The sequence below is a fragment of the Sebastes fasciatus genome, chromosome 5 (genome assembly GCF_043250625.1).
Source record: "Sebastes fasciatus isolate fSebFas1 chromosome 5, fSebFas1.pri, whole genome shotgun sequence".
In the NCBI taxonomy this organism is placed as follows: Eukaryota; Metazoa; Chordata; class Actinopteri; order Perciformes; family Sebastidae; genus Sebastes; species Sebastes fasciatus.
Window position 1 is genome coordinate 21,704,755 of NC_133799.1, and position 12,292 is coordinate 21,717,046.

A 12,292-nucleotide genomic window follows, 5' to 3' on the forward strand; every position below is an offset into this window, starting at 1 on the left:
CACACACCAACTGCTGTAGAAACAGCCACTAGGCCTTAACCGGCAGTGGGTTTCTGTTTTTTTAAGAATAAATTATGTCATAAAGGAATAATCAGTGTCCAGGTCATCAGGGGATGCTTAGATTTTATTTTCGCAAGAAAAAATAAACAGATTTTGGGGTTTTACAGTTTCACATGCAAGCATATTCACATACACAAAAGCCCTCGTATGGTTATGTAATAAAAAAAAAAAGTAGTGCATCTCCATCAGCAGCAAACAAGCACGAAACAGCACACAAATGATATATTGGAGCCTCACTGTCGTGGGCGGTGCGTGATCACGGCAAGCTGCCATGTGCACATGTTTTTCTTCCCACCTTTACACACTGCTATCTGTATCTACATAGGGCTGGCTGCAATGCAAAGCCAGCTTACCGCACACACACAAACATACACAGCTAATAGAGCCAAGCAACACACACCTGGTAAACTGTCAGAGCCTCTCCTATTCGGTGGCCAAACTTATGTCAGGCACTCGTGTCCCCAAGGTTCCCATCACACTTCACCGCAGGAATCTATATTCCAGTCCAGTACACTTCCATTAGGCCATACTGTTCCTTTCAGCAGCTAATGTGTAACAGGGGGACATGGATAATAACATCCAAGAACACAAGCGCTTCTTTCTGATAATAAGAGGACACTGGGTTGTGTGTGTTTGTGTGTGTGGCAACTTGTGCCTCCTTGCTAGCATCTGAGTATATGCAAACATAGGGCACTGTTTAACAATCATTTGATACTTAAAATACAATACTTAAAGTGATAATCCTTAAGATTTGAATCCATTGTGTTATCATTCTGTAAATGCCTTGTATTTGTCATGTTGTGTCATGTCCTGATGGCTGCTGAAGGGTGACCTTGCACAAGGTTTTTGTGCCGTTTCATGTTCATATTTTTATGTTTTCTTTTGATTGTTTGGAGCATGTGATGCTCCAAACAATTGCAAGACAATTTGCAAGACAAATTTTCGTGTGAACGGACAATAAAAATGTATTTTATCTTATCTATATAGTAGTTTTCGTTGTTTTTGAGGAGTACACCTTTCCTGCAGAGGATTTAAAGTGCATATACACACTCAAAGAATCAAGAATGCACGTACCAGAAGGACGCAGAGGACAAAAGGAACAACATTCGATCATGAGTTCACTGCTATAGTACCACATCAGACAACATGAGTGACTGTAGGAAATTAGATGAATACATGAATCCTCTCAGCTCACAGTTTATTTGGGTTCGCTGTAATAAGAGTAGACATTGAAGACGTGTTTGCTGCCCTATTGGACACTGGCTAACGTTACGGCGGGCTGACAGAGTACACCAGGCAGACACGCAACTTACAACTTTAAAGCTAAACTAAATAATTCGGTGGAGACCTACTGGAAAAGTGGCTGCATGTGTCCATCTTGTCGGTTAACGGTTAATAATCGGTTAACGAGGGTCGGCAATTGGTTAGAAAACAAATTCTAAATTAGCATCCCTAACCATGACTGAAATCTTAAAGGTTATTTTAATAATAACTTTAAAGTAATATCTGCTCTTGCAGAAGTCAAGGATTCAATGCTTTGTCCAAAGACATTACAGCAGACACATGGTGTGAACCCAGGCCTTCCAGCAGCTGAAAAATTAACCAAAAATTCTAACACTCCATCTCATGAAACTTAAGTGTGTTCATGCTGGTGTCCATGTGCATGCTGTTATGCGGTGTATGCGGTTGGGCTTGTTTGTGCTCGATGTTCGAGCAAAGGGCCCTGCATGAGATTCAGAATAGCTTGTTAGGTGGTAAAATTTTCATACATGGCTCTACTCATTAGCAACAAGTAAAGCAGTCCAGCAGGATTCTGGTGGTTTGACATTAAATCAGAACATTTAAAATAACCGATATCCAGGTAACGACACCGGTCCAAGCCCTCTGCGAGAGAGCAGCAATGCAGGGGTTAATGACAAAACGCAGACGTTAATAACTCATAACTCATCTCTGGAGAATTCCTAGTTTACATTAATTACAGCATAGCCCCTGGCAAACTGCATATCAAGCAGGATTTTGCAAACAAACAACTGGCATAACTACTTACCATCAAGCAGTGAAGCAACAGGGGTCATATCACAAAAGATTTAGGAGCAGAGAGGCTCAAGAGAGAGGGACAGGAGAGGCAATGGGAGGCAGTCAAATGCACAAACACACATATTTTAACACACATACAGAAACAAACACAACCCATTGCATCATGGCATTTATTGTAAAATGTGCTGCATGATATTTTCTTTTGTTATGTTATCTTTGGTTGGTTCATCAGTAGGTGAACAGGGTCTATACGATGTTTGGGGACACTGGCATCCTACTGTAATTGTGTGTTGCTAGTGTTGTAGCTGCTTGTGCTTTGTGTGGATGCAGTATTGTAGCACACACTCGGTTTCCTTGGACCCCTTGTGTTTGTGTGTGTGAGTGAAGTTGAAGGGAAAGGAACAGCAGAGCGGCCTCGTCTGTGAGGCCTGACACCCATCAACGTCTGCCTGTTACATTTCTATGACACGCTCTGTCTCAGGAAGAGCAGCGGCAGAGGAGCAAAGGGAGAGAGGGGAGACGGGAGGATGTGGGGTGGACAGGACTGGGTGGGGTAGAGGGGAAGTCAGCAGGAGGGCTAGAGCAGGACTGAAAGGTACAAGAAAAGGGTTTTATGTCTCACGAGCGATACAGGCATAGTTACTGAACGTGTGTGTGCATGTGCAAGCGCAAAAGGAAAACTTGTGTGGAGAAAATGCAACATGCAAGGCTGTACATAACTATGTATCATGGCTGTACAATCCTTAAATGTACATTTTTATGTTAAAGATGCTAAATTGGATGAGATAGGGGGAAATTGGGAGCACATCCATTGCCTCCGGTATGGTGCTAACAGTGAAAACAATAGGGACAAAGCGCAACGTGTCATACTCTGAAAACCACTCCCACCGAAGGGGAAAGCAATCGGCACCACAATATGCAAGCAGGGGCTGAAACACTAACAAAATGCCTGTCGCTAATTAAAAACATCAGATTTCAGCAATGGATTATTTTAGCACCCTATGTGTACCAGGGGTGCATTTGATAACTTAAATGATGATGGATGAAGATTAAGATAATGAAGTTAGCTGTTAGCAAGCTAATGTAGTTAGCTATGGCACTTGCCAACATAATACTGAATAGCTTTCTGAGTTATCCACATTCCTCTGTAACACAAGTTGCATACTGTCAAAATGTTTTAGCTTAACTTACAGAGAAATATAGTGAGCCTAAAACTGACATTTGGACAAAATGCTTGCTGCACACATCAGCCTACAGTTTTCCAATTCTTCCTGCTGATGCTTCACTTTTGTCTGGAACCGGAGGATGGGTGCTATGCTTCTTCAACGGCAACATCGGTCGGGACGGCGTTATCAGCTGTAACTGCCGTATGAGCACAGTGCAGAGCAGTGGCCGTGAGCTAGCTAGTGGGGCACGCTCACATGCGCGAATATGCACTAAATGGCATGCACAGCCAGCCCGGCGATGTCAACAAAACACGGAGAAGTTCTGATTACAACACACACAGAAGGAGAACAACATTATCTGCACAGGTAGACAATACTCCTCTATATCTTTATGTAGCAAATAGTTGTTTGCTGCTATATTAATGCTCTGGATATCGTATAGAGCATCATTAACATTAAGTGATGCTGTTTATAGTAATGCTGTTTACAGCACTCCATTCGGATGATTGTTAAACCTTTCAGAGCCCAGATGGTTTGGAGATCTGCTCTTCTCTCAGAACACACTAAGAAAAGGAGGGGGTGCAGGCAGGAGCATCAGACTTGTTAGCATCTATGTCTGTGCCCTCATGCCCCTCATTTATACATTCAGCCACATCAACCGTTTAATCCCAGTGGTAGGTCAACCCTTACGGACGCCCAGCCAAGCTGGCAGGGAAGGGGGGGCCGTTATTAATGACTATGAGGCATGAGAGAGAAACTATGGACAAAAACAGTAAAAGAATTAGAGATTCCTCCTTTTTTAACACATTGCTGAACACAGTTATAGCCTCTCACGAACACATCCTCTGGCATTATGTGAAATAACTTTTTTTCCCCTTTCTCCGTCTTCCGTCTTATTATTCAAATGCAGAGGAAAAAGGGGGAGAATAACGCCCTCCAGTCTCGCGCTGGGCTAATTTGCAGGATAAACGAAACAACTTGTTTTTAAAGAAAGCCACCAGAAAAATGTTCAAAGTTTGTGGTAGTTGCATTTGCATGTTTAACTGAAACATGTGCCTTTTGGCTGGGTTTCTCAGGCTCTTTGTCTTCTATCAGAGGGGGGGTAAGGGGAGAGGATCTTTACTGATGTTTCTCCGTGTTGCAGGCTTGATCTGACCATGTTAAGCCATGCTGCCTCTGTGGGGAGCCACTTTTACCCACCCCTCCATCCTTCTGTCTATTCCTGACATTCTTCCCACACTTGTGAGGATCTCACAGATACAGCTATGCACGGGTGTACATACTCACACACAAATGTATAAGCACCAAAACGATGAAAGAAATTCAGTGTTTCCCCTATATTCGTACTGCATTCAATTATGAGTTCCTCTGCTAAAATTTCACACAATCATGTAGATCATCTGCTCTCGTGTTGGGGGGGTTGGGCTTAGCTTCTCCACACATACACAGAGCAAAGTAGAGACTGGTTAAGTGAAGATAACGTTGTTGTTACCTGTTAGAAACAGGCTCGGTAGTGAACGACACACTAACTTGCAGACGTTTTCGTGTTTTTAGCTGAGCTAGACCAGAGAATATTCAGTAAAAGCAGATCGGTGAAACTTTTTTGCCTTCATTGGTCTCCGTGAAGTTTGCTGGGAGTGATGTTGATGTGTTGATCTTAGCCCCGCTGTCTTATGTAAGGCTGCACAACTAATCGAAATTTTATCGAAATCGCAATATGGCCTGCTGCAATTTTCAAATCGCAGGGGGCGCAATATTTGTTAAAAGTGAAAAAAATGTGTGTCAAAATACCTTTTTAAATTAAATAATGTGGTGCTACAGAGATTTCCTGTCCTACACATCATATTCTACCAACTTAAGAAACATCTTTGTTTGATATAGATCCCCGCAAAAATCAATGAAAAAAATCATTCCCTCTTATATCGCAAACCATATCGCAATTGCAATATCAGTCAAAATAATCACAATTAGATGTTTTTCAAAATTGTGGAGCCCTAGTTTTATGTGGCGTGAGCACTGCACCAAACTCCACTTAAAAAATAGCCTTTTAAATGCTACATTGCTTGTCAGCAACCAGTCATATGGTAACTTAAGAGGCAGTTTGGCCTTGTGTGCTCTGATTAATTTGGCATGCAGTTAACACACCACCAGTCACATTTTATTTTTAATGAAAACTAAACTGTATCACTGTTTTCGAAGAAGGAAATAACGGGTGAACCAGCTTTAAGAGTGATGTATTTTCATTTTAAATAAGTGCTGTGCGGTGCATCTAATTTATGCCGATGCCATAAGCACAACTGAACACGTAATACAGTGATTTTCTCTTTATCAAATGAATTATTTCAATATCACTAATCTAAGCTCTGACTGTTTTCTGCACTTTTGCAGAAACACAGCGCTCTGCCCCCCAAAAACTGTCATTCTATGCTGTTGCTTCAAAAGTGTGAATCTGAGTGGGTCTGATCAATGCTGGCAATATCCCCTGGAGAAAGACACATGGAAAAGTTGAAACCGGGCCTTCAAAAGGCTGAGCTATTGATTGAATAGCTTTCCAAAGTGTTTTTCATCTCTGGGACTATACAGGGAGAATGCCGGCTGGTGTGCAGCCGGGTGCAGATGGCATGGCTGACCACCATAGAGAGAGAAGAGAGAGAGTGAGAAGAGGAGGGGAGAGAGACAGATAGAGAGACAGACACTTACCCCTGGCAGTGTTTTCTGTTCATGGAGGGCGTTCTGGGCTTTGATGGCCGACTCTCGGGCGCAGTAGGTGAGGAATGCACAACCTGCAACAGAGCATACCACATATAAATGTAATTAGAATCAGAATTAAACAAATGTGCAAAACATTTAAAAACATTATAAAACGACGCTGTAGTTTAACCCTCTGAGACCTAAAATAGACTATTTTTTAGAGGGGTACAGGGGGTCTTTAGGGGGACATAGCAGGTTCAAATACACCATTTTTAGAATAGGCGAAAATAACTGAAAACTGAAAACTGCATGGTTTTTGCCCAAAACTGCATGTGATTATCATAACGTGGCCATGCCTCGTGGGTACCCACAGAATCCATTTTCAGTCACATATCTTGAGGTCAGAGGTCAAGAGACCCCTTTGAAAATGGCCATGCCAGTTTTTCCTTGCCAAAATTTAGCCCAACTTTGGAGCGTTATTTAGCCTCCTTCCCGACAAGCTAGCATGACACGGGTGGTACCAATGGATTCCTTAGGTTTTCTAGTTGTACATTCACTCTAGCTCTAAAACTGAACCTGCTACAGCCTCTGAAAGATGGTAAAGCCGGCGGTGATCGCAGGAATCAGAGGGTTAAAAGAAATATCAACTAAGAATATTAGGAAAGTGATGTAATTAGAAAGCAACTGGAAATTAAGATGTTAGGGCTTTTCAATATGATGTCTTATGTGCAGATACTGATTAATTAACACAATTAAGAAACCATACTTGTGTAGAGGGTCTCGTGAGTTAGTGAAAACACAAAACTCCTTGCAAAAATTTCTTGGAATAAACAGCGCAAGTTAATGAAAACTGTGCAATAAACCAGGCTACATGTGGACACTTTTTCTAGGTGGCATGGGGAGATGAGAAAAAACAAAAACCGCAATAAAAAAGTAGGAGATGAGCTGAGAATTCTTTGGATGAATTGCCAGGCCTGTCCAGCCTCCCCATCCCTAGTGCCATGTCCTGTCAAAAGCTCCTAGTAGCCTGGCCAGCGTCCCCACCCTGAATAGTTGTGACAGCAGCGGAGACAAAAGAAACTGCAGGAGAGTATTGGGGGGGTTAGGAAAGGAGAGAAGAAGGGATGAGATCAGTGTAGGGATGGAGGAGGGAGGGAGATACTGACAGAGAAGAAGGGAGAACAGGACGTGGTGTTAAAACACTCCAGGGTGAATGCTTCCATGCGTGCACACACACACACACAACATCTGTCAAAATCACTGAATACATAAAGAAGAGAAGAGGAGAAAAGAAAAGAGAGGACGAGAGATGGGGAGAAACCAGATGGAGTATTGAGGCAATCATTTTCCCCCTGACTGTCTGAATAAATAGATTTGCTTGTGTTCTATTAATGAGGTTCATATGGGTTACCATGCATCATATTTCTGCCACTCTGAAGATGGTTTATTAGCAGCCACTGCATTTTGGATCTCATTTCAGCAGCCAAATGTATTCAGTGGGTGGTGATGTATTAAGTGTCTTTACACGGACAATATTCCAATCCGTTTTTCTTGTTGCATATGAGATTACTTTTATCCATCTCCAATCTGTTGTGTGCTTATGCATGTGTATCTTTTTTTGCCATGTCAGTGACCCTTTGCACTTTGGCTGTCTCCACTGTAACCTCGGCAGGACTGCATCAAAAAGGAGGGTTAAAATGCCATGCCAGTCATTGATCCATTGATTGACCTGTAACCTAAGTAAGCCTAAGGTGTCGAAACGTGTGTGTGTATGTGCCTGCAAACCTGCCCATGTCTATACAGAAAGCATTTGACCAGTCTTATCTAAATCCCATTCTGTTCTATTTTATGAAGCTCCTCCTTTTGTTTGGGACACTCAGTCTGCACCCTGCTATGCTTTTCAGTATGAGAAAGACAGATAGTGATGGAGTCTGTAAAGGGGCATGACCTTTGAGGTGGCTGACTGTAGCACTGGTGTCACGGTGCAGCCCTCCCCATAGCCTCCCTTGTCCCAGCAACCCTAACCTAATGATTTCCGATGGCCACCACACAAATCATTCAATCACTCACACTGCTGTCTAATTCCCTTTCTCTCTTCTGCGTCAGCTCGTACAGAAATACCACGACTGCTGAAATGTCATTGTTGTTTTGGGTTTGTTTGTTTGTTTCTCAAATGGTTGGGGGTAATAGGAGGGAATGGCTCCATTTTGGTGGTTGTTTTTCTCTCCTTTTTTGCTCTCTCTGGGCTTGTTGTTGTTGGTTTACTTGACAAATACTGGCCCTATCTCTGAATAAGAAACAAGTATTTTGCATTACAATCACAAACACGATTTATTTGTTAATGTGTAATGCATAGGGCATTGAGAATAAATTAATAACCACAACACTGGCAAACAAAAGGGAAACATGAACTCCATTTAAATGTGATTCTCTGCTCTTTAATGTATGGCTTAATAAGAATTTGCAGGCCACAGGCAAAAAAGCTTTAACAACTCCATAATTGGAATCCAAACACGTACAAATTGCCAGTGCTGCATTGCATACCAAGTGCAAAAGTGTGAGGGGGGGAGCATGATGAAATTGTTTGAAACACAACAAAAAGCCAGTGTAATCGGAGCCTGCTGACACAGCAATGGGGTAAGCCTTCCCATTGTGAAGCGATGATCCTCTGCATCATCTGATAGAAACCTAAAACAGCCTTATCTCACACATTGATTTCAGCTCCAAAGAGAAGAAATTCCTCCTCTCCTCTTTGCTCCCGTTTCCTCCTCTCTCTCTCTCTCCTCCGTTCCCGACTTGTTTCTCTTCGTCAATGCCAACTCCCCTCCTCTCGTCTCCTATTTCTTAATGATATATTTTTAAGTGTGCGCTGTGTGTGTACTGGGAAATAGGGCTAAGTCTCTCCATCTCCACTGTGTTGAATTGGCATGCAATTAAAGAGTCTTACATGGAAGAGAGAGAGAGCGAGTGGGCGAGACAGAGAGAGAACGAGAGCATGAGTAGTGGAGGATACTGTATAGCTGTGGCGACAGCAGCCATTCAACATAGCCCAGGCTCTCCATTACCAAAACTGTGTGTGTGTGTGTGTGTGTGTGCAGAACAGTAGGATATTCTGCTAATTGTTTTGTCAAGTTTACAGGCCCTATTGATAAAATCCATGTATACTCACAACACACAGACACACACACCTGATCCTCTTACCGTGTCTAAGCACTTGTTTCAGGCACACTTATTCAATTAATGCACCGACTGTGTCCCAATTTCATATTACATACAAAGAGTATACAGTATGAACTCAATAAAAACGATAATTTTTGTAGTTAGTTTACAACAATTCATATACTGTTTTGTATTAACAGAAAATGACACATGACTTCACCACTGCCAATTCAAATTTCATGAAGTAAATGTTTTAGAAAGATTTAATACTTAATTTTCTGAGGTGTTTCTAGAGTTGGTATTTCCCAGAATTTGTTTTACTGCAGCTGTGAGCAGCTCCTCAAGTTCCTTTATGCAATGCATTGTGGGACAATAATGTTCATGAACATCACATTCGAAAATCAAGCTGATTTTGAATGCAAACTGACATTTCGTCATCCACTACTAGGGCTGTCGCAATAACCGCAATATTGCAATGCCGCGCTACTGACAAGCCAACTGCAGGGGATGGCAAGCAACCGCCACAAGCGCTATGTTCACATTTCTTCTTTTATGAATTCTTTGCAATGGGAGCGCTGTGTATTTATACCATGCAGCAAACACCAACAGGGTGACGAGGCGTCGAGCGTCTATTCTGCGCTAAGCGCTGCACAATTGGTGTTTTTTTCTGGTCGCCGAGAGTGGAAAAATGTTCAACTTTCAATTGTCACTTTTTTAACCAGCCGTCCAATCCCAATGGAGGAGGGGCGGGACAAATACCACAAAGACCAACCGTCACATCCTACATGTAGGCTACAAGTGTTGAACAACAACAACAATGGAGGAGGAATTAATACACAGACCGGCGGGTCTGTCCTCTCTCCCTACGTGTTTCAGCCTTTCCTTCATCCAGAAGAAGTACTCTACCTTGTGTCGACATTTATACTTCTGCGGATATTCCGTATCATAGCAACCAGACGCAACCAAAGCGTCTCAGCTGAAAAAAACACTGCGTCTCATTGCCCTTCTGTGTTCTGCGTTTAACAAAAAATAAGAATAGTTAGTTTTAAAACTTCATCATCTTTGTCATTTAAAAAGCAACAATATACCTATTAAAAGCTTAACATTAAATCTTATTTATATGGCACTAAAACCAGGATAAATTAAGTAATTTGCAAAAAAAGAAGGAAAAAAAAGGCAATAATACCACATATCGCCGCAGGGAAAAGTCCTTCAACGCGACAGCCCTATTCCACTACATAATCAAAACCTGCTTGAAATTGCATGGTAATATAGAATTGGGACACAGCTTTTGTCTACCCAGCTGTCACATGTCCAGATACATATAAACACTGGACCTTCACACACAAATGTTCAAGCATACACAATAAATATGAACACACAGACACACAGATATGAACTCACTGCACCCACTAAGTTTCACTGTGCTCACCCTCTTTTTCACAAACACAAAAAGAGCCAAACGCTGATGAAATACATGCCTCAATCTCCTCTGTTTAAAAAACCTATTCGCCAAACAGAATGTCAATATTGGACAACTCTGCAAAAATCGTACAAAGTCTATGCCCTGCAAATACTGTTAAGACATGGTCACGGCTATGAAAGTGAAACTCAGCTCTTACAGAAAAATCATTATCACAGTTACAGTCAAATATAGCCAACACTAACATCCACACTTTTCCCTGAGAGGCACTAGACTTCTATTTGTACCGGTAATAACGAAGGGGGGTAGTGCTTTTTGGACACACATCACCAAGGTAAGTGACACCTTTTACCATGTTGTTCCTGTTATCTGGACTCAAGGGCTCTGACCACAGTCGGTGCAGGTACAGTATTCCAAATTTGGCACATAAGCAATGCGTTTTATGAAAACTAGTTGTAAAACAACTGATATTTTGCCCTCCAACATACAGCCATTCTAGTCCCACAATAATCCAATATACTGTATAACTGTTGGGTTGCACTATCTTATCACTATGGTATGGGAAAACACAAGAAATCCTCCTTGACTGGGTAGGCTCACGATCAACATCAATCAAACTAACAAAAATGTCTTGCATAAATCAAACCTAGAACTTACTATCATTCATAAATTACCCTACAGGACTATTAGGAATATAAGCATAAAATCAATTCTCATAGATCAATCAATACAGAAACCTTTAATATAATTAACTTTCACAGTAAACACTACAATTGTCTACTAACATACATAATACATACATAGATGTTGCTAACAAACTACAGAATGTAAGAAATAAAATATTATTAAAGTTATCCTTTTTTTTGTAAATAATATTCATCAAACTAGTGCAAAGATATCTAAAAAAATATCCATGTTTACCAGCTAACGTTATAGCTGAAGTAGGCGAGATTGAAGTTATTTTCAAGGTTATTTTTATAAAACGGTCGCTATATCGTGACAGTAGTACATGAAACAGGTAACCTGACAAAAATCATGTTCCTCTGTTTCCTCGGGTGCTCCTAACGGCATCTGCAAGATTTCACTTACCGGAGGAAAAAAAAGCAGGAAAGAACTGATCTAAGGTCTGCTGTCCAGCTGCCGTCTATGAGAGCCGGCTGTCAATCACTCGCGAACTCCGACCAAACTTTCAAACTAGGCAGCGCTGATCAAATATGAATCAATATTATGTTACGTTAATGCCTATTTCTCACCTCAAATGTTTTCAGAATCACCTTGTAGTGCACAGTTTAGCTGTAAAATGAGAACGCTTGTGACGCCGCCGCCATTGGTAAATCTGGTGAAGGAAACGCCAAGTTCCGGTCACATGACCGGAGCACAGCCAATAGGAACGCTCTCTCAATAAAATGACCTGTGATTGGTCAAAGTCCCCGTCACGGGCTAGATTTTCTAAAGCCTGAAAACAGAGCCACGAGGAGGTGCAGAAGTCTAGTTATCTCTCAGAACACTTGGATTACAATATGCTGAAAGGTTATTATGGAATTTTTGCCCAATGATGCCAAAAATATTCTGCCTACTGCCACTTTAACTTACCTGAGCAATTGCACACACACACAGCAGTTGCATAACATGACCAAATTGAGCATTGGACCAACTCCCTTGGAGTTAGCTAGCTAACGTTAACTGCACTGCTACCTAGCCAAATGTTACTGTATTAGCTTAAGTAACCGTTAGCATTAGCTACAGGTGTTCTGTC

General features: G+C 41.7%; 1 protein-coding gene across 17 annotated transcripts in view; it reads right to left on the reverse strand.

Annotated features, from left to right (window-relative positions):
- Nucleotides 1–12,292, reverse strand: part of celf5a (cugbp, Elav-like family member 5a) — a 256,225-nt gene that overhangs the window by 225,339 nt on the left and 18,594 nt on the right. For all 17 annotated transcript variants that reach the window (XM_074635727.1, XM_074635725.1, XM_074635713.1 and 14 more), the window contains exon 2: nucleotides 5,964–6,046. In XM_074635727.1, the coding sequence (XP_074491828.1) occupies nucleotides 5,964–6,046 (83 nt within the window). The remainder of the gene's footprint in view (nucleotides 1–5,963; nucleotides 6,047–12,292) is intronic.